Source organism: Neolamprologus multifasciatus, chromosome 17 (genome assembly GCF_963576455.1).
Source record: "Neolamprologus multifasciatus chromosome 17, fNeoMul1.2, whole genome shotgun sequence".
NCBI classification, from domain to species: domain Eukaryota; kingdom Metazoa; phylum Chordata; class Actinopteri; order Cichliformes; family Cichlidae; genus Neolamprologus; species Neolamprologus multifasciatus.
Genome location: NC_140455.1, coordinates 35,476,199 through 35,503,207, shown reverse-complemented (window position 1 = coordinate 35,503,207; position 27,009 = coordinate 35,476,199). Strand labels below are relative to the sequence as shown.

General features: G+C 40.5%; 4 protein-coding genes across 14 annotated transcripts in view; 2 read left to right on the top strand and 2 right to left on the bottom strand.

Annotated features, from left to right (window-relative positions):
- The first annotated feature begins 865 nt into the window (after nt 1-865).
- LOC146499764 (sodium-coupled monocarboxylate transporter 1-like) lies at nt 866-10,581 on the top strand. Its single transcript, XM_085136810.1, has 17 exons — nt 866-1,757; nt 2,170-2,289; nt 2,464-2,529; nt 2,637-2,688; nt 2,780-2,847; nt 3,880-3,918; nt 4,346-4,461; nt 4,581-4,721; nt 5,152-5,281; nt 6,402-6,490; nt 6,626-6,735; nt 7,195-7,262; nt 7,433-7,519; nt 8,341-8,555; nt 8,681-8,778; nt 8,856-8,944; nt 9,027-10,581. Exons 1-17 carry the CDS (start codon nt 1,533-1,535, stop codon nt 9,129-9,131), a joined length of 1,818 nt encoding a protein of 605 aa, XP_084992936.1. The 5' UTR covers nt 866-1,532; the 3' UTR covers nt 9,132-10,581.
- Nucleotides 10,582-11,088: 507 nt separating this feature from the next.
- On the bottom strand, nt 11,089-12,396 carry LOC146499763 (LYR motif-containing protein 5A-like). Of its 3 annotated transcripts, none has more exons than XM_085136828.1 (3): nt 12,329-12,396; nt 12,068-12,123; nt 11,089-11,980 (listed from the first exon to the last, which is right to left on the bottom strand). In XM_085136828.1, the coding sequence occupies exons 2-3, from the start codon at nt 12,110-12,112 to the stop codon at nt 11,768-11,770; spliced, it is 258 nt and encodes an 85-aa protein (XP_084992954.1). In that variant the 5' UTR covers nt 12,113-12,123; nt 12,329-12,396; the 3' UTR covers nt 11,089-11,767. The 3 variants fall into 3 exon arrangements, with proteins under 3 accessions (XP_084992954.1, XP_084992955.1, XP_084992956.1); XM_085136829.1 differs by having other exon boundaries at nt 12,272-12,369; XM_085136830.1 differs by lacking the exon at nt 12,329-12,396 and adding an exon at nt 12,218-12,281.
- On the top strand, nt 12,343-26,977 carry dnai7 (dynein axonemal intermediate chain 7). 2 transcript variants are annotated; one of them, XM_085136807.1, is made up of 16 exons: nt 12,343-12,456; nt 14,103-14,120; nt 14,314-14,392; nt 15,391-15,479; nt 15,590-15,694; nt 15,796-15,933; nt 16,673-16,807; nt 16,912-17,015; nt 17,806-17,994; nt 18,077-18,111; nt 18,294-18,454; nt 18,535-18,694; nt 18,767-18,981; nt 19,070-19,228; nt 20,011-20,124; nt 22,295-26,977. In XM_085136807.1, exons 1-16 carry the CDS (start codon nt 12,412-12,414, stop codon nt 22,568-22,570), a joined length of 2,022 nt encoding a protein of 673 aa, XP_084992933.1. In that variant the 5' UTR covers nt 12,343-12,411; the 3' UTR covers nt 22,571-26,977. The 2 variants fall into 2 exon arrangements, with proteins under 2 accessions (XP_084992933.1, XP_084992932.1); XM_085136806.1 differs by lacking the exon at nt 12,343-12,456 and having other exon boundaries at nt 14,040-14,120.
- The window catches only part of irag2 (inositol 1,4,5-triphosphate receptor associated 2), a 29,591-nt gene continuing 25,244 nt past the window's right edge, over nt 22,663-27,009 (bottom strand). For 3 of the 8 annotated variants that reach the window (XM_085136797.1, XM_085136798.1, XM_085136799.1), the window contains 4 exons: nt 26,732-26,830; nt 25,615-25,740; nt 23,997-24,145; nt 22,663-23,436 (listed from right to left, as the gene is read on the bottom strand). In XM_085136797.1, the coding sequence (XP_084992923.1) occupies nt 23,294-23,436; nt 23,997-24,145; nt 25,615-25,740; nt 26,732-26,830 (517 nt within the window). In that variant the 3' untranslated portion in view covers nt 22,663-23,293. Of the gene's footprint in view, nt 23,437-23,996; nt 24,146-24,737; nt 24,765-25,614; nt 25,741-26,727; nt 26,831-27,009 lie in introns of those variants that run through there. The other 5 variants (XM_085136800.1, XM_085136801.1, XM_085136802.1 and 2 more) reach the window with 5 other exon arrangements.

The following is a 27,009-nucleotide window of genomic DNA, read 5'->3' as shown; positions in this document are numbered from 1 at the left end:
CCCTGCTGGATGTTGAGCTCTTTCGCTGAAAAAACTGGTAGGATTAATCCATACACCTCTGCAAAAGAACAGCGGACTTTCAAAGCACTGGATAACCATTCAGAGCAATTCCAGGATTAATAGTTAAATGACACAGAGACAACTTTCTTTTGTTTGTTTGTTTAAGGGAATTATTCAACCTTTTGCTGAATTGTTTTCAGTTTTACATTTATTTATTTATTTTTGTAAATTATTTTGGTCAACCTTACATTTTAATGCTGTAATGGTGTTAATGGAAAAGTAAATAATTTTGTTGGGTTAAAACAAAATAAGAACTGGTTGAAATTGAAAGGTGAACCTAGACCAAGATTAAATTAAATCTTGGGCCTAAAGAACTGAACTTGATTTAAAATAACACAGTGTTAACTCAGATAGATCAAAGGATAAACTTGAACTTAGAACTTGAAATAAATAAGACAATAACCTAGGTTGAAAATAACATCCTTCTAAAGCCAAATAAAAGGTTTTGAGATAAATAGGATAAACTAACAGAATATACTGAACAAAAGGGGGAAAGAAAATATCTTGTTTTCCTTAAATGTGTGATGTTGAATGTTTTATGTAATGTGTGTTAACTGTCTATTCTCTGTCTTCACAAAATAACAAGCCGGCAATTTAAATTTATTTTCTGGTCTGTGGTCTTTATTACATGCTACACTCATTACTACTCTAGTAGTCGAACCTAACTGGTCCTAGTATACTGTAACGACTCCAGAAGTGTTACACTATATATATATATATGTACAGTGAGTTGGGAGGGGGGTCCACGGCTCCAGGGAGAGAAGGGGGGGGCGGAATCCACACACACGCTTCCTCCCACACACAGTCATCGCCACAGCTCCTTCGCACACACGCACTCCTCTTCAGCTGCACTCGCTCCAAAACTCCACACACGCTGCCACACCCGGGCAGGTCCCGTGATTTGGTCCAGAAGAGGGATATCTACACACAAAAGTTAACGTTAGTTCCACAGCAAAATACATACAGGGGATTCTTTTGATAATGCCAAGAGCACGAACTCAGGAGGTTCAACGTTCCAGCGGTGAGCTGCTCTGTGCCACTGCCCTAAATAGCAGCTGGGGAAATCAGCCAGATCAACAGCAGGTGGACACAATCACACAGGTGCGTGGGCCAAGAGCGAGAGCCCGTAACGAGCTCCACCCAGGCAGAGAGGAGGAGGAGAGACAAAGAAAACAAAAACGAACAACAACAAAACCTGTAGCCAGCGTGAGCCAACCAGAGAGACACGGGCACCGTGACATTATTGTTACCTAAGTTTTATGTGTTTGGGTTCAAACTCGAAATTCTAAACTTTATTCATTAACTTTGAGTGTCAAGTTCACCTGAAAGGACGCGTGCGCGCACCGCCTGGAGTAATTTATCTTACAGTTCAATAGAGTACCTGGAGGTGATGACACCGCCTTCCCAGTGATCTACAAAGCACTGCCTGATAAACGCTTTAGCTTCATTTCAGTTTTGCTCCGACTGATAAAATGTCCGGGGATGCTCACTTGCTCGTGGCAGCAGACTATGTGGTGTTTGCTGTCGTTCTGCTCCTGTCTGCTGCTGTTGGTTTTTATTACGCCTGGAGAAGCAGGAGACAAGGAACCTCCAGGGACTTTTTAACTGGGGGCCGAAAACTCAATGCCCTGGCTGTCTCCATGTCCCTCACTGCCAGCTACATGTCATCCGTCACTGTGCTCTCCAACCCAGCCGAGGTAACGTGTCGGGACTGTCCTGGATCTGCACTCAGCTTCCTCAGTGCACAAACATTTATTCAGAGCTTAAATTAGAATTTTACAAAAATGCGTAAAACTGTGATTTCTGTGCATTAGAAGACGGCTGGAGTCAGCTAACCGAGCATTACTTTGAGTACACTGCTTTCAATTTCAAACAAATCAAATAACGTATTTAAAGTTTTTGTGTTACTCACCAGAGTTCAGCACTGTTCATATGTTGCTCCAAAGCTCGTTCAGTATCAGCGGCATCAGTGTTTCAAATGATCTCCGGCAAAGGTTCACCAGCCTGACTCTGGCACCCGGTGAAGAAACACCGTCGCCTGTGTTGTTCTTTATATGATACTGTTTTGCTATTTTTTGTTTCCTTAAATGCTTTTCAACCTGTCCGTAGGTGTATCGCTACGGAGCCATATTTGGCTATTTAAGTATTTCCTATGTAATAGCAGTGGTGTACACATCCGAGATCTTTCTCCCAGTTTTCTACAGACTGGCCATCAACAGCACATATGAGGTAACTGTGGTTTTGTTTTCAACATTATTTTAGCTATATTTTAAACTGTTGGCTGGGCTACACCTGTCAGTAAGTGTACAAAGTACTAGCTTTGAATTGGAGGGAGTGAGGGGAACTAGAAGTTTCATGTATCAGTATCAATATGCGTCTTTTCTCTGTCTGGTCTCTGCCAAGTATCTGGAGCTGCGTTTCAGCAGAGCCACTCGTCTCCTGGGAATGACGATCTTCTTTTTTAACGCAGTAAGAAGCCAGTGGTTCAATCTTTGTTGTGCTTTGACTTCTGCACATAAAACTATGTTGGTATCAGCAGAGACATGTTGTTGTGACTTTCTAACTCTTTGCCACAGTTGCTCTACACTGGACTTGTAATTTATGCTCCAGCTCTGGCTTTGAACCAAGGTATGTCAGCTCCAGTTCACAGCAGTCAAGTTCATGAAGGGATCTTGAACAAGAGTGTTTTCCTGTTAATGAATTTCCCTTCTTTTTGCAGTGACTGGTATGAACCTGTGGGGTGGGATTATTTCGACAGCCACTGTTTGTACTTTGTATTGTGCACTGGTTAGTAAAACATTTATTACATACGACACACACACTGCAGTGCATCACATTGTCAGTCGAACCTCATCGAGCATCACTAAGCCGGGAACCTTAAGAGACCCCCACTTTCACATTCAGCAGAGATTAAGTGAGAATTTTTACATTTTCCTAAAATTCATGAGGTCCCCTTCCCATTGACCCTTTAAAACAAAATATCTCTCATTTAACATCACCTCTGATTTCTTGACGTTTTCATTTGGATGATTTAATTCAAATCATTTGTTTTGTTTCATGAAAAATATGTGCCCATTTTTAAAATTTGATGTTTTCACCTGCAATCACTAAGGGTCAAAAGTTGAAACCGTGATTGCATAATGTGTTACGTCACCTGTATGTTCTTTCTAAAAGTCTGCAAACATTTGAAAGCTTAGAAACCAGTTGCTGTATTTTACAGAGCACAATGTTTTCTCATTCATGGGTAATCTAGGACTTCAGCTTTTCAACAGTCTTCACAAAAAATGTGACTCTTCAGACAGGACAAATTTTCACTTTGCTCCACTGCAGATTAAACAGAGGTATACAGCTGTCTGTGGATGCATTAGTTGTTATTAATCTCTGGCACTTTTCCATAGCTTGTCCTTTCAGAGGGCCTGGTGGCGCCAGTGTCCGGCAGCCTCGCCTCTGTCAGTGCGCCCCAGGGCAGCTGTGGCTACAATGTAGCTTGCCATTGCCAGTGTGTGAATGTGTGTGTGAATGACTGAATGTAGTGTAAAGCGCTTTGGGGTCCTTAGGGACTGAGTAAAGCGCTAAACAAATGCTGACCATTTACCATTTACTTTGTCCTGTCTCTTCCCCCCAGCCCCCTTATTAGTGTACTTGTTACTGAAAAAAGTAACGTCGTTAGTGACGCCGTTATTCCCATCACTTGTGCTTTCTGAAAATGTTCTACTACAGAATACGGTCACATATTTCCAAGTTATGCATTCTGTTCATAAATACAGCTTCCTAACCTTTTTGACAGAGATTTTTCCTGTTTTGTGGCGTTTGTTACAGGGTGGCCTGAAAGCTGTGGTGTGGACAGATGTTGTTCAGGTAGGGTTCTGGATCAAATAAAATGAAAAAAATACACAAATGCCCTCCAAATAGTTGTGGTAGATGGCTGCCCCTCCCTGACGTTGACGTTTCTTCCTGTTAAAAGGGAGTTTTTTGGTTTACACTGCCATTTGATTGCTGGCGTTTTCTCTGGATTGTAGGGTCTTTATCTTACAGTATAATGTCCTTTTGTTATGATTTGGAACCATATAAATATATTCCATATGCTATGTAAGTAAAACTGAATTAAATTGCAATCAGGTTTCAGTCTAATTTTATCGACACCACAACCGCATTTGAGTCATGTCTTCATTCTTTGCAGTATTCATGTAAATTAGCAAGAATTTGATAACTGGGACCAAAATCTGTCAACATAGTTACAGAATACAGATCTGCCAACCAAACAAATCTCTGATTTTTCTTCTAGATTGGAATAATGTTTGCAGGCTACATGTCTGTTATAATCAAATGTGTGATCTTAAAAGGAGGAATCTCCACTATCTTGTCAGATGCCCAAGAAGGAGGAAGAATTAACTTTGTGGAGTGAGTATATGTGTGTGTGTGTGTGTGTGTGTGTGTGTGTGTGTGTGTGTGTGTGTGTGTGTGTGTGTGTGTGTCTGTGTCTTTTATACTTAAATCATCCTTTCATTGTATAATCCCAGCTTTGACATAAACCCTCTGAGAAGACACACTTTTTGGACACTAGTCATCGGAGGGGCATTTGGTTGGAGTTCAGCTTATGGGACCTACCAACCTCAAGTTCAGAGATACAACTCCTGCAAGAGCATTAAACATGCCAGATTGTGAGTGATTCAAAGGAATGTATTCCTTCCTTCCTCTTTAGCTTGCAAAACACAAACTAATCAGGCAGGGCACAGATGACCAGCAAGCTAAAACCAAGAATCTTGTTGCGGTGAGGCCACAGTGATAACCATCAAACTGTTTTAATAGAGAATTAATGCAAATACATTGTACAAGGTTCCTCATAGTAATAAATTAAGAAAACAACGATATATGACACGTCTATTTCCACATCTATGTAAATTCTGATTCAGCCAAAGGCACTACATTGGTGGGGTTTGCTGGCAAATGACACGTTCTTATCATAAACTCGGAAAAGATATGATAAATGATGACATCATCAGCATACAGTGATAGGAAATATAATCTCGTTTGCTATGCTACACTGATTTTTGTATGCATACTTCACTTCTTCGTGTTGTGTTTTTTCAGAGCTCTGTTCATCAACGTGTTAGGCCTAGCTTGCACCCTGACATCGTCAGTGATTTCAGGGCTGTGTCTTTATTCGTTCTATAAGAACTGTGACCCATGGAAAGCTGGACAAGTTTCATCACCTGATCAGGTACATACACATAAATAGGGCTGCCACAAACGATTATTTTGATAGTCGACTAGTCACCGATTATTTTTGTGATTAGTCGACTAATCAGATCATCATCCATTGGACGTAAAACGTACAGCTTATTGCACCAGCAGCATCTGCTCTTATATAACTATCATTAGCTTACAGCTTTTAGTGTTTAAGGTATGTGCTAACTAAAAATAAAGACAAGATGATAGTTTGTTCAATTTTAATGAAATTTGCAGATTGTTTCGATGAAGTTTAATAAACTCCTTTCTATCTAAAAGATAACGGGACACCGGAGTATATTGTCGAGCATCTCACACTTCTGATAATCAGCTGTCTGCTTGACGTTTATTCAGCTGTGTAAAAACTATAACTTTAATCTCAGCCAAACCGATTTACTCAGGAACAAATAAAATACTAAAAAAGCCAAACAATAACATCTTTAAGTTATCTAAATGACTCATACATCATGTTTAACCTGAGTAGCGAAAGACGGTGGTGGGTTTGAAAACGATTTGCCGGAGTCCGGTATTCTCAGCGGCTCTAGTTAGCCTAGCCCCCGGCTAGCTATCGAGCTAGTGGGTAACAGACGTCTCCAAAAACGTCAGAGCGCTTTAGAAAGTATGTGGTGTCTTGATAAACTGAGCACATATTTGAGGTTTACACAGCTACATTCTCGCCTGAAAATATGTTAAACGTGTATTTTGTGACCCAGAAAGAATAATAAGAGTAATATTAAAACTAACTAGCTGTTTGTTGGAAAATGAGCTGGGCTGCGCTATGAATTCTGGGACAGAGCTACTTCTTCTTCGGAGTTTAACGGCAGCTGGCATCCTTGTACATGCAGTGCTGCCATCTTCTGTTTCAGTCCGTTATTACACTCTTAAATCCTACTACTTATTCCTGAGTCTTTTGTGATCTTACAAAGCTTCAAACGACGCGTCGACTATTAAATCAGTCAGTCGACGATTTTGATAGTCGACGTAATCGTGACTAGTCGACTAATCGTGGCAGCCCTACACATAAACAAACAAAACGAAGGATGTACCAACAGTGCCACTGTTTTTATTCAAGTTTTTTTGTGATCTTTCAATAAGGTTTTTTTTCTTTACAGCTGTTGCCTTATTTGGTGATGGATATCTTGGCAGATCACCAAGGTCTTCCAGGACTATTTTTTGCTGCAGTATACAGTGCCTCTCTGAGGTTCATACAACATAATTTGTTATATTTTTATTCATCTGATGAATGATGCCTGTAACATTTAAAGTTGTGCCACATTTAAAGTCTTAGTAATGTCCATTACTCCGAAGTAAACATGGTTCATTTGTTCATGTTCAGCACAGTTTCTACTTCAATCAACGCAATGGCTGCAGTGACCATGGAGGACCTGATCAAACCACGCATAAAACTGTCTGAGAAAAAGCTTCTCTTAATCTCCAAAGGGCTGAGTAAATAATAAGTTATCTGTTGTTTGTTTATAATATACAGTGGGGCAAAAGAGTATTTAGTCAGCCACCAATTGTGCAAGAGAGGCCTGTAATTTTCATCATAGGTATATCTCAACTATGAGAGACAAAATGAGAAAACCTTGTGAAGATTTACAGAAAACGTTTGACCCCTGTCATTGCCAACAAAGGGTATATAACAAAGTATTGAGATGAACTTTTGTTGTTGACCAAATCCTTATTTTCCACCATAATTTGCAAATAAATTCTTTAAAAATCTATGATGAAAATTACAGTCCTCTCATGTTTTTAAGTGGGAGAACTTGCAAAATTGGTGGCTGACTAAATGCTTTTTTTGCCCCAGTGTAAACTGCATGTTATGTTAGATTAAACTAATCTCTGTTTTGTGGATGTGGCTGGTAGTTGATAAAAATGTCATTTTGTGATGTGATGTTTTTGCAGGTGTGTTTTTTGGAATTGTATGCGTTGCCATGGCTGGACTGGCATCACTCATGGGACATATGATGCAGGTAGAGGGATCTGTTAATGCAGAGCTGTCAATGTTTTCAGGCAAACAAATCCAGGAACGTTGTTGTTGTTTATTAGAAAGCATGTTAGTTACATAAATAAGTACATTTTTCACCTCAGTAAATACGACCATTTTTAAAGTGTTTTTTGAGCTGCAGGTCTCTTCAAACAGGCAGTGTCCATCATTGGTGGGGTCTGTGGAGGTCCTTTACTCGGTCTGTTCAGTTTGGGTGTCCTCTGTCCATTTGTCAACTCCAAAGTAAGTCCATTCTCATTTTGGTATTTTCATTTGAAAATTTCTACCTCCAGGGATCTCAAAATCTGGCCAAAATCAGCCCTTGGTAGCATGAAAGAATCGACATTTGTATCATTGTTTCAACTGTATTGCATCAACCTGTCATCGTATAACATAGTGCAGGGAGCATTTTTTCTTATACGGTATTTACAGTATAAAAAGTCACCCTTATTAATGTTCAATGTTTAAAAAATCTTAACGGCATGAAAAAAATAACAATTACCAAATAACTTTAAAAACCAACTATAATCATCATATTTTTTTTATTTATTTTTTTTGTTTGTTTGTTTTTACTGCATAGCTGTAAAACCCCATCAATTGACCCTGTTCAGTGGAACCAACTCGCAGGATTTTATAATTTGTTGAGATCGAGCTTATTGAGCTTATTGTTAGGATTGGATCAGGTGCTGAGCTGTCTCTTGGTTGATGGGGGCTTGCTGGTTGAGCATTTCTTCTTCACTCACCTTTTTCCACTCTCTGTGGTTACACACCACTTTGTAACAAATCATTAGTTATTATTCATCATTTGGTTATAATCCATCTCTCTGGGTTGTAGGGTCTTTACCTTACAATATAAAGTGCCTCCAACCAAGTTTTGTTGTGATTTGGAACTGTATAAATGAACTCAGAAATCATCCGTTTTCGCTTACATAGTTCTGCTGTCAAACTGAAAATAATATTGAAAAATGAGCCTGAGCGTTGAGTAACACTTGACTCTAACAAACATTTTTGACTATTGGTCTATGTAATATATATTTCATGAAGCTCCTTATATTTGTCCACAGGGAGGCCTATGGGGCCTCGTGGCAGGTTTGGCTGCAGCTGTGTCTGTGACCATTGGAGCATTGATATCCCCTTCTCCTCCTGAGATGACCCGACCTCTCTCGCTGAGCACTGAGGGTTGTAACTTTACTTCTGGTGGCAGTCTCAACTGGACTACCCCACTGCCAACAGAACCAAGTCTTTTTACCACAACCCCAGGACAGAATACTGATGACATGTAAGTGTGGTTCAGTCTGTGTTAGATCAATTAATATAATATTGCCTGGTGAGATGGGATGACCGAGCTTTCCTATAATATAAATAAAGGGCATATGAGAAAAAACGAATTTCTCTCACCACCAGACATGCGGTTCAGTGGCACTCTCCATCCTACCTTTATTTCGTTGTCATTGGAGGTTTAACATCTATTATTGTTGGAATAATCATCAGTCTCTTGACAGGTAAGAAAAAAACAAAAGATTTTGCCATTGGAACTGTGATATCATTTTCTTATTGTTTCTTCCACTTATCATTTCAGGGGGATTGAGGGAGACGGTGGACCCGAGACTCATGCTAATGAAAGAAGACACTCTTTCTTATCACCTGTTCAAACGTGTCAAAGATGGGGTATGTGCTGAAGAGCAAAGGTATCAAAAGCAACAGACTGAAGACAGGTGCTCAATTCTGCCTTGTACTTTTCCTTCCTTAGGTCATGGGAGGAACAGACAATGTTGGTCAGCCAAACAAGGAGGATGGAATCAATAATCCTGCACATGGGGAAATTGACAACGATACCTGTGTCTCATCTTTTTAACGACCGATACAGCTGAAGGCAGAGCTGCTGCAAAGCTCAAATCCAGGATTGTAATCACCTGTGAAAAACCTGAAGTTAAAACTGAGATTTTATTTTCAAAATAAGTTGTGTTTCTCTTTTAATACAAAGAAGCAGCTTGTTGATGGAACATTCTTGCCTGTGATGGATTATGGTGATATTCTATATATGAAGGCTTCTGCTCAATGTCTTTGAATGGTTGATATTGTGTATCGTGCTTCTCTGAGGTTCATCGCTAACCGTAAATTTCAGACTCACCACTGTGAGTTATACTCTCAGGTAGGATGGCCTGCTTTGGTAAGTCGGAGAAACTCTCATTTATACAGTTTTATATATAAGGCGATACTTGGGTTGCTGCCTTCTTATATATTTTCCCTGTTTGTAATGAAACATGCTGGTCGGTATTCTCTTCGCCCGCATGGTTACTTGTTGCTTTCTGTTCCATTTGCCCGAACTGACCTTGGTAAAAGAGCTTTTGTCCATTTAGCACCCTCAGCTTGGAACAAACTGCAGAAGGAATGGAAAATGACTGAATTAATTTCATTAAGTGCTTTTAAATCTAAACTACGAATCCCTGAGGCCAAGTCCATAACATGCAACTGTTTCAATTAGATTGATTGTCATTTTAACAGATTTTTTTTTTTTTTTTTTGAATTTTATTTTATTTGTATTCTTTCACTTATTGTTGCATGTGTGTTGTTGCTGCCTGTGTTTGACTAATTTCTGTAACTGTGAGACACCTGCTGCTGCCTATCTTGGCCAGGTCTCCCTTGAAAAAGAGGTTTTTAATCTCAATGGGATTTTCCTGGTTAAATAAAGGTTAATAAAAAATAATAAATAATAATACCTTACTTCATAAGAAATGAGACCAAAGGAACTGAGTTGTCAGCGAGACAATCGTGCTTTTATTTTTCCAGTGATTCAGTAAAAAGTAGAAAGCACTTCTTTCAAATATCTACACAGCAACAGTCACCTCAAGGCGCTTTATATTGTAAGATGGACCCTACAATAATACATACAGAGAAAACCCCAACAATCATATGACCCCCTATGAGCAAGCACTTTGGCAACAGTGGGAAGGAAAAACTCCCTTTTAACAGGAAGAAACCTCCAGCAGAACCAGGCTCAGGGAGGGGCGGGGCCATCTGCTGCGACCGGTTGGGGTGAGAGAAGGAAGACAGGATAAAGACATGCTGTGGAAGGAATAGTCGAAATAGTTCAAACATAAGTGTTCCTCTCTTTCTGGAATGTTTGAATTTCTCTGACCAGGAGGGCAACGCAGACTTTGCTGAAACATCCACAGAATACAATCCACACAAACAGACAATGAATACATTCAAGGTAGTTTTGATGCTATTTATTACTGAGTCATAAAGTTTTTTTAGCTTCGGTTCATTAACTCAAATGTCACAAGACGACGTGACCATTGTCCTTCAGAAACACTGACCTTGCAGTCAGAGTCACAATGAACTCCTCTGTTTACCAAAGCATTTTAGAGTAAGATATGAAGCTTGGACCAAATTGGGTCATGAAATAACACCAGCTAATCTATAACAGAATGGCCTAAAAGGAAGAGACAGGTGTTGCAATGGTCCAGCCAAGGTCTAGACATCAGCTCAATTAAAACACTGCAGCAGGATCTTAGCAGAGCTCTGCATGAACAAATAACTGCAAACCTCAATAAACCGAAGCAATACTGAAAAGAGAAGGAGCCAAGATTCTTCCACAGGAATGTGAGAGACTGAATAAGTCCTCAAGAAAACAATATTTCAAGTTATTGCTGCTAAAGGTGGGTCTACAACCTATTGAATCATGCCAAGTACTGCGTCATAGGATTTCATAGTCTCATGAAAACTTCCTTTTTCAGAATCCATGCAGACTGACACTAGATCTGCAGGGTTTAGGTTGATTGTAATAGCAGGAATAAGCAACACTAAGCTGTGTTTGTGATTTATTATGACACGAGACACCACTCTAAGAAATCTGTACATCTATATAACATTTATGTTTGCCTTTTGTGTAACAGCACATGATTCTATTCCCATGTACACTTATATCTCAAAAAACGTGAGCATGTATTTACAAATATATACACTGAAATACATTCTAAAACTCACATATTACATTAAAGAAGCTTCAGTCGGTAGACAGAAAGACAGCTGCTTTAAAAAAGAAAAAAGAAAAAGTACATAACCTCTTGTACAAATTATCAATGTTACAATTTGGACACCTTGGTGTAAACACTGGGTAACTCATCTGGTGAAGCATTTGTTTTAAATACACTAAAATGTGACAATGGGACAAAGAATGCATAAAACATATTCTGGGCTTACAAACAGTATATGAAATTGAAACTGTGGCCTTAGGTACAAAATATCAATGACAGTGATGATCGCTTTGCAACACCCAGAGATGAGCATTTTATTTCCCTTTCAGAGGCAACCTTAGTTGAGTGTAATAAAGGAGCAGCTGTTGGAAATTCTGTTCTTTGTTTTGGACCCGGTAGGTGTTAAAAGGTGTGTTTGTGAATCCGAAAGGCTGATAAATAACCGATTACCACATGTACACTGCTTGCACTGTAATCCAGAAAAACCACTTGGAGCTATCAGCGTGTGGCATTATTTTTCGGGTTCATAGTATCTTTTTTTCATGGCCCGATATTTTCGGAGGAAATACAGAGCTTCTAGCTCCTTAATGACATGATCCCCCCGGGCCACCAGCTGTTTGATCTTCTCCGGGTCGGTAACGTCTTTATTCTTCATGAAGGCTGACTTCAGGCGCTGTTTGAAGTACGCTGCTCCCTGAGGGTATTCACGGCCGAGATACAGGAGCTTGTTTGGAGAGGAGAGACACATTTTTAAAGCTCTGCAGCATTGCACACCACCCAGCGTTGTTTCTCTTAACACCAGTTTACTTACATTTTTGTACAGCCTGATAACTTCAGTTTTTAAAGGGTTGGCCATGGCCTTTCACACTTTTGAAAGGAGAAGAGGAGAAAGGGAAGGTCAGGAGAGAGAGCACACAGAAACCATTACACAACATTAGGTTTAGCTTAGCAGCTAGCTTACGAAATAGCATGTAGAGCACTGCATTTATGCCAAGCGCAACAAATTCACATTTACACGTGTTATGTTATGTACGCCAATGAAGAGAAAAATGTCTTTTCCTTGCGTCCTTACCTATGAATGCAAGGGACAACTCCGTAGTTCACGTTGTCGCATGTCGTTTCGTTCTGTCGCAAATAAAAACATAGCAAGTACGCATGCGTATAGGTTGCCACGGTTACCCAGACGCGCGGACGAACATGGTGAGGGTTTTTCCCCTCTATTATTTCCTTATAATAGACCAGCTTAAATATTATATTTTTAAAGGTCTATATGATTACAGGCCATCAGTTAGCGCAATTACGTAGTATCTTATTAGTTTACTGTACGAAACACAGTTTCGTAATTCTTAACTTCGACACTCTCTCTCTGTCTCTCTCTTTATATATACACACAGAGGTGGCAAAAGTACAGACTTTCTTTACTTAAGTAGAACAACTTAGTACAGATACCTGGGTTAAAAAAGGCTCCAGCAAAAGTTGAAGCACTGAAGCAACTGTTTTACTTAAAAGTGGAAAAGTACAGGCTCTGAAATGTACTCCAAGAAAGAAAGTAGCTGTTTGTAGAACAATTCTAACAAGGAAACGGAACCTTTTGCTATATTAATATAATATTATTATACTATTAGTACATGATAACATAAATAAATACTATTTACTATATAATCTAAATTAATACAATAACATAAATTATAATGCCAGTGAATATGCCCAGTTTGAATGTGTTATATAGGACCCAATGCAGTGGAAAGTAATATTTTAAAAAAAGAAGCGGTTTTCTGTTGCCTCCACATTTAAACATTAACTCTTGATTGTTCTCATTTTAAAGTGAGATTCAGCAGGTGGGGGACACTACAATCTGTGGAGTGGCTCAGCAAAGGGAAAAGAATTACACCTCATAATAATTTCTAATGTGAGATTCAGTAGATTTTATTTGTGTACATGCTGTGATCAGCTGACCTGCTGCTCTTTGTGAATTTACACAACTGAATTTAGCAAGATGTCAGCAGTTTGCACAAGATGTCCTGGGTGATGTCCATCCTCTACACTGACACGGACACCACTCCTCTACTCATTATATTGTCTTTACAGTAGATAGTATAAAGTTCAGTGAATTCAGTGAATTAATCTAAACATCATCAGCTTAAGTGTGAAGTTATTTCACACTCTTTTCTCTCCCTGTGAAATAAAAGTGTAAATAAACAGTTTGTGTGTAAGCTGATAGAAATGTTGAATTTGAAATTACCTGTCCCTTAGCGCTAGCTAGATTATGAAGTTCCGCTAACACAAAAGGTCACCTGCACTACTTCTGGAAATGTAGGCAGTAAAAGTAAAAGTGTGTCAGAAAAATAAATAATTAAGTAAAGTACCTGGATTTTCTACATAAGTACTGTAACAAAATATTTGTATTTAGTTACTCCCCACCTCTCTATATCTATCTATAGTATATATATATATATATATATATATATATATATAGTATATCTATATCTATATATATATAGTATATCTATATCTCTATATCTATATCTATATCTCTATATATCTATATCTCTATATATCTATCTATATCTCTATATATCTATCTCTATATCTCTATATCTATCGCTATATCTATCTATCTATATCTCTATATATCTATCTATCTCTATATCTCTATATATATATCTATATCTCTATATATCTATCTATATCTCTATATATCTATCTATCTCTATATCTCTATATCTCTATATATATCTATATATATCTATATCTATATAGATATAGATATATAGTTTCTTGAATTTCTGTTTTGAAACATGACATTCTGTAACTTTCTCTCTGTCTTTTTTTCCTGTGAAATAAAGCCTCCCAAGAAACAACAGGTATGAGCAACAGGCAGTCAGGACATCGTCTCTCTTTGACAATTAGACAGAGAACTCAGCTCAAGATACACACAGGAAGCTTCCTTACTCTCTTTCTCACTGCTTCGTTCTCTTCAGCAATATATCCATTTGCTAGTAGGTACACACTGAACTGTCACTGTTAAACTACACTTGCAATGCTCTGATGCCACAGAAGAAGGCCGGTAAGGTGTCGAAGGCTCAGAGGACAAAGCGGCAGCAGGAGGAGGAGGAGAGGAGACTTCGAGAGGAAGGTGAGCGGTCTCTCTTCATTTAAACCTCCAGTGTAGGTGGCGTTTCTGGCACTGAGACTTTAAAGGGAAATTGACTTTTAAAAAATGAATCTGTTATACTTTTTGAGCTTCTCTCAAGATTTATTCATTGTCATTATGTTGCTAGAACGTAACAAAAATTGCAATGGTGCTCTCGGTAATAAAGAAAATACAGAAAAGATAAATAAGATTTACTTAAAAAAAGATAAATGCAGAAGTCTTTAGCAGTCTTTAGAGTAAAGTGACTGGATGTGAGTGTTCGTGTAGGTGGTCCATGGGGAAGGGCAGGTGGACGGATGGCTTTCACAGCTCTTGGAAAAATAGCTGTCCCTCAGCCAGGTGGTGGTGGTCTTTATGTATCTATACCATTTCCTAGATGGCAAAGGTATGAACAGTTCGTGTCCCGGGTGAGTGGGGTCAACAGCAATATGGCTGGCCTTCCTTTGCAGTCTGCCAGCTTATACTGAATTGAGGTCTGTTAGCTGCTTAATGTGTCTTTGGAGGATCCTCTCAAAGAACTTCATGATGACTGGGGTCAGTGTGACTAGGCAGTAATTATTTAGGCAGGCCACAGCTGATTTTTTTTGGCACAGGCACAATGATGGAGGACCTAAGGCAGACAGGGATAGTGTAAAGTTGCTATCAGATTGCAGACAGATTGAAAATGTCCAAAAAGACCCCAGCTAGCTGGTCAGCACATGTCCTTCCTGACACCTTTTCTGGTTTTGCAGCTTTGTTAGTGTTAGTTCTCTTCAGAGAACAAGTCACTTAGTGGAGCTGCACGCTGATGCTGCTCCTCTAGTTGAAGGGGAGCAACGGTTGCACCGCCGTTAGTGTTGTCAGTCTGGAGAAGAAACTGTTCAGGGTATCAGGAAGTGAGGGATTCCAACTGATCTATGTTGCTTATGAGTAGGAGAGATAGGTGCTTGTTGGTGGATGTGTTCTCTGTTAGGACTGTATCTGTAATATGTACATTATAGAGGAAGCCTTGATCAGGGCAGAAAGAGAAGAACAGGAGAGAGTGGAAAGAGAGAGAAAGCAGGAGGAAGTGGAAAGGCTTGAGCTAAAGGTAAGAGCCCAGTTTAATATTAACCCTAAATGAAGCATAAAAGAAGAAATGTACATACACAGAAGAGTACTTGGGAATGCTTTGTGTGCTTGGATCGCTTTCCCTGACAGGACCTAGAGCGCAGAGAGGCCGAATTGAAGGAACTGCACCATCTACTGGAGGAGAATCATACTGCAGTAACCAAATGGAAAACTGAAGCTGTGGAGATAGCCAAGGTGTGGGTCCACAAGCATTCTGTCCAGTAGATATGGACATTTTCTTCTTCCCTGATGGATTTCTGGCAGCTGATAACGCACAGTGTATGCTTTGTGTCCAGTGGGAGCGATACATGCGTTGCGACGGTGCACCAGACCCAGCAGTGCAGAAAGAGATGAATACATACATGTGTTTATGGAGAGATGACCCTGAGGTCAACATCACGCTTGTGCTCCAGCAGTGTAATCTTGCTCTGCAGGTCTGTATGTGTTTGTTGATCAATGACAGTAAGGTTATTTTATTTCCCTATTAACAGATAATAACCAGCAACAATTTTCTTTATGTTATCTGGCAATAATTAAGTGATAATAATCAGGATGAAAAATTAAGCACAGGACAAAAGTAGCTCTTCGAGCTATTAAAAATAGAGGTAACTAAAGCCTTGTCTTCAAGTGAGTTATTCAATTCAATTCAATTTTATTTATATAGCGCCAAATCACAACAAAAGTCGCCTCAAGGCGCTTCATAGATACAGAGAAAAACCCAACAATCATATGACCCCCTATGAGAAAGCACTTTGGCGACAGTGGGAAGGAAAAACTCCCTTTTAACAGGAAGAAACCTCCGGCAGAACCAGGCTCAGGGAGGGGCGGGGCCATCTGCTGCGACCGGTTGGGGTGAGAGAAGGAAGACAGGATGAAAGACATGCTGTGGAAGAGAGACAGAGATTAATAACAGATATGATTCAATGCAGAGAGGTCTGTTAATACATAGTGAGCGAGAAAGGTGACTGGAAAGGAAAAACTCAATGCATCATGGGAATCCCCCGGCAGCCTACATCTATTGCAGCATAACTAAGGGAGGATTCAGGGTCACCTGGTCCAGCCCTAACTATATGCTTTAGCAAAAAGGAAAGTTTTAAGCCTAATCTTAAAAGTAGAGATAGTGTCTGTCTCTGCTGTGTGTTCTAACATAACAAATCTGAGCTGTTCTTACAGCTGGTAGATGAGTTGGAAGATCTCCTCAAAGATGTTACAGATCCCCAGGAGGGCCAGAAGTACCAGAAGGTTCTCATAAGTTTGCAGGAGCTAATTCACTCAAAACACCACCTTGCTACTGAAGAGATCCTTAAGGTACAAGATACCTGATTATTCCTATGATAACACATCAGGATGCAGTTTGATTTATAGCAACGATATAGCAATAAGTCCAAAACCCTGCGTGTCCATGGTTTCAGAGTGCCAGTGAAAACGTCAGCACTGAGACAGGCAACATGCAGACTGTGATCAAAGATGACAACATTACACTGTGTCTCTGGGCCAACCTCAATAAGAGTACAAGGTTTGTTCATAAAGCTGTCATGTTAGAATTTCATTCTGTTATATATCCACTGTTACAGGGGTGGATGCTCATGTTAAAGTTTCACATGGTGAAATCAGTGTATGTGTAAGGAATCTCTTTGAGTCAACGCTCACATTTCAGACTCTTCAGTTCTAGGAGTGAGCACAGAAGCTCAGCCTTCTCTTTAGCAACCATTCAGAAGAAAGTTGGTTTAAGTGAGCGGGAAGGAAGCCAGACAGCGGTTAGACAGACAGACCAACTGTCCGTCTGTCCACCCATCTTCTGCTGCTTATCTAGGTTTGGGTTGCAGTCTAAACAGAGACAGCCAGACCCTTGCCAACTCCTCCAGTTCATCTGTCGGGACACTGAGGCATTTCCAAGCCAGCAGAGAGACACTAGAGACATCTTTTGAGCATGTTCTAGGTCAGCCCAGGGTATCCTTCTAGTAGGAGATGCCAGAAACACCTCATCATCATCTCATCCAGCAGCAATGGGCTAATTGTCCACGAACTCCTGAAACCCTTTTTGAACAAGGGGACCACCACCGTGATCTGCCAAATGTCGCTGGGACCCACATTTTCCTTCTGATGCTGCCAATCCAAAAATAGAAATATAGTGCTAGAAATGAACATCTATTCCAACGTTAAAGAAAGTCAATCATTTGTAGCTGTGCCTTATGATGAAGATGAAATTTGTGGACAGTACCTAAACACAGACTTGTACAAATGTTGCCTGTAGGTACACATGCTGATGTTTTATTCCTCTTTGTGTTTCTACCTGGTCCGTCCAGGTTTAAGAGTGTCAGCTTCAGTGAGGCAGGCCTCAGCTTTGAGCTTCCCAAGCAGCTGGCTGTGAGTGACATCGCTGTGCGCATCCTCCACACCCGGTATGACCACCTATCTTCATTAGCCAGGATGACTCATCTGAGAACACACACACCCAGCGACAGGGTCTACCCGGCGATGCAGTCCACCCAAAGGTTAGGCGAGAGGGAGGTAAGATGAAAGACTCAGCTTCTGTTGCGGGTTCCTTCATTTACTGGGTTCTTTTCCTTCCTATAGAATGCACATCTCACAGAGTGCAGCCAGTCTTGATGGTAAGATGGTCTTTAAATAAAAAGTAAGCACATAAACTAAACTAAACTATGTCACAACTAACTATGTCAGTGATTGTTGTAAACTTAGCTTAGTTTAGACAGAATGTGTTTATTTCCACTGACAAATTAACCAGCAATTCTTCTAAAAGCTTAAATGACAGTTCTGTCTGTCTGTTCACCAGTCAGGGATCCGATTGGTCCCCCGGAGGAGCACACAGTGATCAACCCTGTTGCCCAGGTGGTAGACTTGATGGAGTACACACCTCTGGGTGGAGTATTCTACTATGATGCGTTTCACCTCCCACCTCAAATTCAATATGCCCATGGCTGGAAATTTGTGCAGGTGAAGAGATAAGGGTCTTCCAGCTAGCATGAGATCAAGCCTCACCTGTACTCAAAGTGCATGCCTGTTTTTGCTTGTAGGTATTGAGGACAGGTATGCAGGTGTTCTCTTATCAGGCTGAGAAGTCCGGTTTGGATGGCCACGAGGCGCTCCCCTGCCCTCTTGTTGGGGTGTCTGTGACACTGCCCGACTCTGTTGTCTTTTTGGAAGCTCCACAAGTGGCTCGCTGGGATGCTGCAGGTATATCACGCTCTGAAATACATCTGAAAGACCCCACAAAGTCAAAGATATTGAAACTGTCTACTCCCAAAGATAAGCAGTGGAGGATGGATGGCATCACCGACATCTCCCATGATGAGTCTGAGGCCAAAATCTCTTTCAAGGCGGACTCCTTCCAAGCGTTTGCGCTGATGCAGAAAACCTACGCCAACCTTCCTTTTCAGAGCTGGGAGCTCCGGCCACTGGGCCAGGACTCTGCTCTCTACACTGTCAACGGGGCGTTCATGAACATCAGCATCACTATTCAGGTAAGCCACATCTCCTGTTTTGTGTCTTGCGTCCACAGTGCTCTTGCCGTCTTAACTGTTCCAATTTGTGCATCTGTGTCACTGATAGGATAATAAATATATGCTGCAATCAGAGCAAGAGGGGAGGCTCTCTCACCTCATAGGAAAGTGGATGAGTGGCTCGGACCTGCAGAAGGCCATGGTCGACGCTGGGGTCAACATCTTTGTGAATGAATACGCGCACAAATACGTCAGCAGCACTGCCAAGGTCTGCAACACAAAACCAAGATGCTAAATTTGAGACGCTAATATCAGAAGCTTAATAAGAATCCTTCAAAGATTGAAATGCATTTTATGAAGTCAAATGGGTTTCAGAATGGAAAAATGGACTTGAACGCCCCTTTAAATGAGGAGATTGAAAAACAAGGTTCGGCTGATATTTCACATGGTACCCACTATTTAAGCAGCTCAGACTACCCTCAGTTGTTGCGCATCTTTTCATTCATCTGACTGAAGAAGTGAATAAGTGCTTTTCATGTCACCAATTAGGGCTGTCAACGTTAACGCGTTAATGTGGCATCACGATTAACGCGATTAAAATTTTTAGCGCAATCAACCCATATGGAGTGCAGAACGGACAAACTGCCCAAAATGCATTGACAGAGACATTTCAGGGCTTTTGAGTCATTCTGCGCTCCAGATGGGTTGATTGCGCTAAAAAAATTTAAATCGCGTTATTTGCGATGACTGCGTTAGCATTGACAGCTCTACACCAAATATAAATGACTACAGACGGAAATGTCAGTTAGCATGTGACTTGGTTGGTGAGATTTTCACCTGATACTAGCATTAACTTAAAAGGTTTGAACCAAAGTTTGTATTACACAGTGCATGTAAGTGTCCCATGAAATCATAAGATAAATATGTTTTTCTGCATTTACACAGGGCTGCCTGAAGCGGTCCTGATGTGTAGTTTTAAACAGCGATTTAATTATTGTGTTTTTGCAGTATTATAAAAAAAATGATCTGTGGGGTTTCTGTCCTCTTCAGGACCCACTCACAGAGCACGCTGCCTACGAACAGATGGCCCTCTTTTCCTCTGCCTGTGCATTCTCGTGGAGCAAGTGGAATGCTAAATGTGGAGCTGAGCATCTGGTCATGCAGGTACTCTCTCACAAATAGATACACTTTATGCAATGTAGTATTTTACTCCATTATCTTCTTAAGGCCTCAGTCACGCTAGAGTAAAAATAGAACGGCTACCTCTGTGCGAGCAGGAGAAAAAACTGTGGCTGGTGAGTGATTGTGCTGAAAATATTTTTGCTACCTGGGACTGACTGCAAGAAGTTGTGGGGACCACTTTTGGTTGCAAGGAGATCCAGCATGTTGCCAGGTGGGAGGCAACCTGTCTCTGTCTGATTCGGACCGACTGCAATCCCTCTCAAAGAGATTGGCGAAGTAATCTTCATGCAAACATGCTGTAATCAACTGGAGTCACAATGAACCAATGAGCACAACTCTGCTACCTGATCAAATAATGAACCAAGAAAACGTGAATTACTAAAGTTTGTGCCAGAAAATTTTGCATAAACTGTGCTGAATTTTAAAACTAAAAAACGTGTTTAGTTATTTAGAATGGGAGGTGGACATGTTTTCAGAACGATTGCATAATTAATACACCTGATTGGCTCAAAGTGGAGAGCGAGACATAACTTTGGCTCCGTCCTGTCACTCTTTACTCAGTCCTCTGAGTGTTTAGAGCAGAGCCTCGTGTATTCCTGCTGTGCAGTAACACTGGGATTTAATTAAACAGGAGAACTCAAAGAAGCATCGGAGGGAGGCAGGAGATGGAGGACAAATGATGCATACAAGGATATGTCTTGTTTTGGCAACCTATCATTTTTATTATAATGGGCAGAGCAGGTTTCAGTATTCAGGGTTTTAGAGATTTGAAACATCTCTTTAGAAATGTTTTCTCAGCAGTGTGCAAAGACAGGAAATTTTAAGGGTTCTTTCTTTTACTTCCTTAATAGAAGCATTTACATAACATCTCTGTCAAAATGCAGCTGTTTGGGGACTGTGTTAGTGTAATATGCAGTATGAACAGTGTTATCCTCTCTACTCGAGAAACTGGCAAACGCAATTCAAATATTTTAAATTACCAGAATTAAATCCTGTGTCTACTTAGTGCTATTTGGCCAGCTGTGCCACTTTATGGTACGTAGAGTAAAGTGAGGTGAATGTTATCTGTATCTCATTACCATTTTTTTCTTTTTTTAACCCTAAAACTCCATGTAGAGGAGCAGGCATCTTCTTCCATTTACTAACACCAGCAGCAGACTTTCAGTTTGAGAGTTGATAAATACGTGAACACATTTTACAGAATCATGAAGCGAATGAAGGTCAGGTTAGAGTTTACCTTTTAATAGAGAAGTCTAGCTGGTCTTACCAGCACGCCATAGCAGCTGCACCACAAATTGTGTGCGTAACATAAATTTGTTGTTGAGTGATGCCTTCAGTTTCTAACTGCAGGATGTGTGACAGCAGCTCTGTTGCATAACACCAATTCAGTTTCACACACTGCAGAGAAGCTCAGACAGATGCATGCATTTACACATGCAGCACAGTAACAACACATTAACACAGACAGCAAAGATAAACATATTGAGTCTCCTTCAGCCTGGTCTCGTTTATCTGAATTGCCTTCTGTTTTCAGAGAGAAACTTTAAAAACTTGTGTAAAAGCTGCGCTTACACTCTGTTACTTTGTTTGTACATTACTCGCTGATTTTTGTGCTTCAACTTTGCACTGTTCTATGTAGTTCACCGGTAATAAGTCTGCCCCAGGCTCTGGTATAGCATCACATGTCTGATGCAGACAGCAGTAGATTTGAGAGCTATCAAGGTAATTGTGGTATTATTGAAAACCCAATTTTATGCAATTGTCAAGTCACCCTCCCCCCACATGTGGTCTCAAACCTGGGCTCGGTCTCTGAAGCAGCCATTTCAAAGTCAAGGACACTGCACACAGTTGCAACAATTGTGGTTTGGCTGCAGTCTCCAATTACCATTCTCTCTAGTGCAGCTCTAGATTAAAGCAGACTACCACCTGGGTTCTCTTAACATCAACCTTTACGCAGCCAGAGCGATGAAAAAGGTAAAACAGTAGGCTTTTTATAGAACACGAAACCAAGAAGCAAAAGGGATATTAACTTGTGACTACCTGATTCTCACCAAAAGGTTACTGACCATAGTTGAGCAGATAGAACAGATGAAATTGGATAACATTTAATATGCTTTAATGTTACATCAACTTGCAAAACTCTCTTTGCCAGGTGTGTGAGCACCACAATCCCTCCCCCGTGCCCGAGGACTCATGGAGTCTGTACCTTCTGGGAGCTCAGAGGAGTCGAAAGCTGGCGATCACAGAAACAAGTGAAGCTTTTTCTCCAGATCATTATCCTGGCAGCGAGTTTCACTCCACCTTCATCCACTTGCTTCAGGACACCATGAGTCCTGATGGCGTCGCTCGGACCAGAAACTCCCATCATTTGTTTGTCGACACAGTGCAGAGCCTGCTTTGTGCCACAAGGCCCCTGATGTATTCATAATCCCAGTGAAATAAACTTAAAAATGCACGACTAAATACAACAACGAGAGAGCTGAATTTGAAATGTACACTTGGATGCACATAACACACATCTTCTATTGTAGAATCGGCTACTTTATTTGTGAAAAGATCCACGCATCTCCTTTGGAACATACAAAAGTGTATGAAGTTGTGGCAACCACAGCAAAAACTTGAAGATGGAAAATACAAAAAAAACAAAAACAAAAAACGTTGGTGTTGAAACTGTAATAATGCAGAAATACAAGTTAAAACTCATAATCACATTTTCCACTCAAAACTAGCAAACTCATAAATATAGATTTCATAAACACTTAAGAGTTTTATTACCAGTGTTTAAAGAGTTACGTTAGAAACTGTCCTCAGCAACCAATGAGGTAAAATTCCATTAAAAATGCTGGTATTCTCCTGCATCCTCAAGTACATAAAATGTGTTTAAAAAGCCACAGGTGGAGCAGCTCACTGAACAGCTGAGCAGCACTATCACACATGCATACACACAGATAATCTTATTTAGCAAACATAATGTGATGCATAAACTCCTCTATGGGGCTAACTATTCCTGAGGCCAGGCCTGTGCTGTCGATGCAAGTCTTATAGGAATTTGCAGGCACAGTAAACATCCCAACAGCCTCTGCTCTCCCAGTGCAATAAATATCTCTGGAGGGCTGATGGGCACTAGCACCATCGACCCTCGGGACTTCGACTAGACAGGGGGCTGGCCATTGTACCGGAGCCCTGTGTAGGGCCACAGCAGCTGCTGGATGGTCATCCAGGAGTCCCCGGTCCCTACAGGGGCTGCGTCTACGGCTGGCTGCATCACCAGGCTGGCCAGCAGTGCCAGGAGACCTATGCAAATAAACAATGATAACAATAAGAATCCTTTGTTTAATTAAGAAAACACCCCCACTTCTGCATGGATAACAATCTCTGAATTATTGATGTTTTACTTAATTGTTACAGCTGTGCTATTGCTGGGTACCTTGATGCAATTTATCTGAAAAATACTAGGTAAAGATTTAAAACATGGTATCAAGAACAAAGTACAATATTGGTGTCAAATACATATATGGCAGTTTTGAGTTTGATGGCACATTTTCAGAAAAACTGAACAGGGGGTGATATTAAAAACACAGCTGGAGGAAGATTTTGCAATTAGACCAACTATCGGTCAGTAATGTAAAGTTTCATGAATTTCCAAGCATGCTTAGGCCCTCAATAAAGGAGTTTATTTGCCAAAATAACTTTACCATTATTACATAACTTGGGGGTTGCCAAAGCATCAACGTTGAGACTTCAAGGTGGGGGCATGACAAACGAGTGGAAGATGTCACGGTCTGTCCTTTATATACAGTCAATGGAGTGGTTCTCCTAGGTTCAAACCAGTAATGGTAACAAAAGGAGCCTACCCGCTAGGAGCACCATCATGGCTAGCCAAAGCCAAAGACCCCTGCCACCTCTGGCTACTGCTGCTGCCGTCCGGGAACTGGTTAAACTATGGGACAGAGACTGGGCCGCTCCTGGTTCTGTAGATGTAGGGCTGGATGAAGGGCTAGGCCTAAAGAAAACGAAATAACGTTATGACACGAACTAGGTAAGACATGGTTACTACGGAAAAAAAAAAAAGATAAAATGTTAAAAAGATAAAGCAAAAGACTTAAGTTACCAAAAATACTTGTGACGTAGTTAGCTTATTTCAGGACACTGTCATGAACACAGTAAAATCTGTTGGTCATTTGTGGTAACTTAATTACAGCAGGCAGTAAATTAGCTGTGACTTGGCTAAAATTACAATTTAAATGCATTTAACCACCCATCTTATAACTGCATCAAAGCACAACCATACACATCACTGTTAGCATAGAAAGTTGTCAGCAGTTGTTAATAGCAGTTGGCACTGAGCTGGATTTCAGCATTAGCTTATCAGGCGAAGGCAACAGATAATTTTGGCCTGAGATCTGTCAACAGCAGGAATGCTGCTTCAATTTACTTTGGCATCATTGACCGTGCAAGGTTATAAGTGGCCTTTGATTGGCACTCCTTCCAGATAAACACAGGCCTTCTGCATGCATTAATAGTGTTTTCCCCCCTTAGACAAAGTCAGAATCCACAATCACTTCCCACTTTGTATTTTCTCCCAACACACTTACAGCATTACAAAGAGCTCATCCTGATTCCTGAGAGATGTAAAGGGAGGAAAAGAGGAAAGGATAGTTCAGAACAACACCTGATCTGCATAGTTTGCATGATCTGTCACCTCACGAAAACAAAGGAACAGGCCAAGGTTTGCACATAAAACTGAAAAAGGTGGCCGAGCATGTTAGTAGATGACAAAAGCAAGCCTGGAGAACTGGTTATCACGTTGAATCAAAAATGCAGAAACAAGTCATAACACAACACATAAAAAAAGCATGCATTAAAAAGAACACATCCAAAAACAAACAAAAACACACAAAGTCTCCAGCTGAAGGAAATGATGAATTTCAAACAAGCCTCTGAGCCCCTTGAGCATAGAAGCTAGTCCAGCACAGATCTACATCATGAAAGAGTTTCATCACTTAGGAGGTCCCACAACGTCCTCAAAGTTTCGAAACAAAAGGATGTGAACATCAGATGTTAAAGACACATTACATTTCTGGTATTAATGACACTTTGACCCAGGCCTCTGTTATCATTATACACAGCAGCAGGGCAGTGTTGACCAAATAGTATAAATGGGGATGGTGTCTAAAAATTGATATCATCATTAATGCCAAAATGTTACATGACTATTGGTTGATTGTATAGAGATACTGAAATTTTGTTATGATATGCAATAACTGGTGAAAGTTCATAAGTGGCAATGAAGCGGTTATTCCCTTCTAAAATAAAAACATTAATATGCCACTTATGAACTCTGATATCACAAGACGTTCAGGTTACAACTACAGCTAAATGATCAACTCTTTCACCATGTGTCAGTCTCTTGGTTTGTTGGCAGACAGTAGTGCTACCGTACGGTAGTGGTGGGCATTTAGTTGGACTAACGTCTTAAGGGGCAGAATGAGTGAGGTGAGTTTGCTGCCCAGCTCACTGAGACTGGACCTCCTCTCCACCACTGTCTCCTCCTTCTGCTCTTCCTCGGACTGGCAGTCTGTGTTGTTGCAGGCTGTCCTGTGGGCATGCACGGGTCAGGCATTCAAACAAACTTTTCAGCTGCACAATGACATATGACCATTGCTACAAAACCACAATTTTGTGTGCACGTGCACACATGCCAAAGTCATGCATATGAAGCTAACAAAAGCAAGCAGAGAGACACCCCTGCAGCAGTCATTGAATTATATTCACCTCCTGCAGACCAGTAATTTCTCAGACATGAAGTCATGTTTGCAATTATAATTTGTTTTGCATGAATCAGTTCATTCCCAGCAATGCAGAGTATATGCTTAAATATAGCACAAAGCCATAAAGCAATTTCACGACCTTTCAGTTATTTGGAGATTATTCAGCGCTTGACTTCCATCATCTTTAGCATTAGCTTTGGCTTTTACATTAGTTTTCCAAACATGTGAAAGTATACGGTGCCCCATAAGAAAAACAAACATGTCACAAATGTCCACAGCAAAGATGTGTCACTTCAATATTTTGTCTTCTTTTTTGTCTTCATTTATTTATTAGTACTATTTGTATTTTATCTGTTCTATTTATATATTAATTGGCATCTGTGTGTGGACAGCAAAGAAAGAACTTCATTGCACAAAGAAATGCCCTTTTTTCTTTGGACACATGACAATAAACACTTTGAATCTTGAATCATATAGAAAAGAGGCTTCAGACAAATACTTTGCCAAGCAAATGTGGATGGACCAGATGCATGAAAGATGGCTGCTGTGTGGTTTGCTGTCATCTCTGCGGTTTGTGCTTTCGACTTTGTTTCTGCTAACTAACTTCACTATTTTCTTTTTAATACCCACAAAGTCAAAACAATTCTCTTGTTTTGTTCTCAATAACATCTGCTGTTGACTATCAAAATTATTTCTGCATAAAATTATACTGTAACCAATATTGCACCTAAGAGCCGCCATTTTTATGCATCAGGGTCTGCGCTAAAAGAACTTTGGTGATGCAGCCAGTGCAGTATCCTCCTCCTCACACGTCTTACCCCTTCATCACAAGCGAGGGCTCTTCAGTGTCGACCCAGGGCACAGAGCTACTAAAACGTTTGAGTGGGGGACGCGCTGTGCTCTTCCCTGCCACATTCCTGTAAACCAACGTTATCACATAGGGGCATAACAACAACAACAACCCTCAAGTCATGATGCAACAAGCCTTGGTGGCATTAATAACCAACCAGAACCCACAAATCTTGCTTTAAAAGAAGAGTCATTTTAACAATAACCACCCCCCCCCCAAAAAAAAAAAAAAAAAAGAGTATACATT

What these genes read in the sequence shown, in the direction of transcription:
- LOC146499764 (XM_085136810.1), top strand. Translation starts at nt 1,533, where the DNA reads ATGTCCGGGGATGCTCACTTGCTCGTGGCAGCAGACTATGTGGTGTTT. An exon ending in CCATCAACAGCACATATGAG is followed by an intron (nt 2,290 to 2,463) that starts GTAACTGTGGTT and finishes GTCTCTGCCAAG; the next exon opens with TATCTGGAGCTGCGTTTCAG. An exon ending in AAGTTTCATCACCTGATCAG is followed by an intron (nt 5,282 to 6,401) that starts GTACATACACAT and finishes TTTTCTTTACAG; the next exon opens with CTGTTGCCTTATTTGGTGAT.
- LOC146499763 (XM_085136828.1), bottom strand. Translation starts at nt 12,112, where the DNA reads ATGGCCAACCCTTTAAAAACTGAAGTTATCAGGCTGTACAAAAAT. An exon ending in TTATCAGGCTGTACAAAAAT is followed by an intron (nt 11,981 to 12,067) that starts GTAAGTAAACTG and finishes TCTCCAAACAAG; the next exon opens with CTCCTGTATCTCGGCCGTGA.
- dnai7 (XM_085136806.1), top strand. Translation starts at nt 14,055, where the DNA reads ATGACATTCTGTAACTTTCTCTCTGTCTTTTTTTCCTGTGAAATAAAG. An exon ending in GCGATGCAGTCCACCCAAAG is followed by an intron (nt 17,995 to 18,076) that starts GTTAGGCGAGAG and finishes TCCTTCCTATAG; the next exon opens with AATGCACATCTCACAGAGTG. An exon ending in ACGTCAGCAGCACTGCCAAG is followed by an intron (nt 19,229 to 20,010) that starts GTCTGCAACACA and finishes TGTCCTCTTCAG; the next exon opens with GACCCACTCACAGAGCACGC.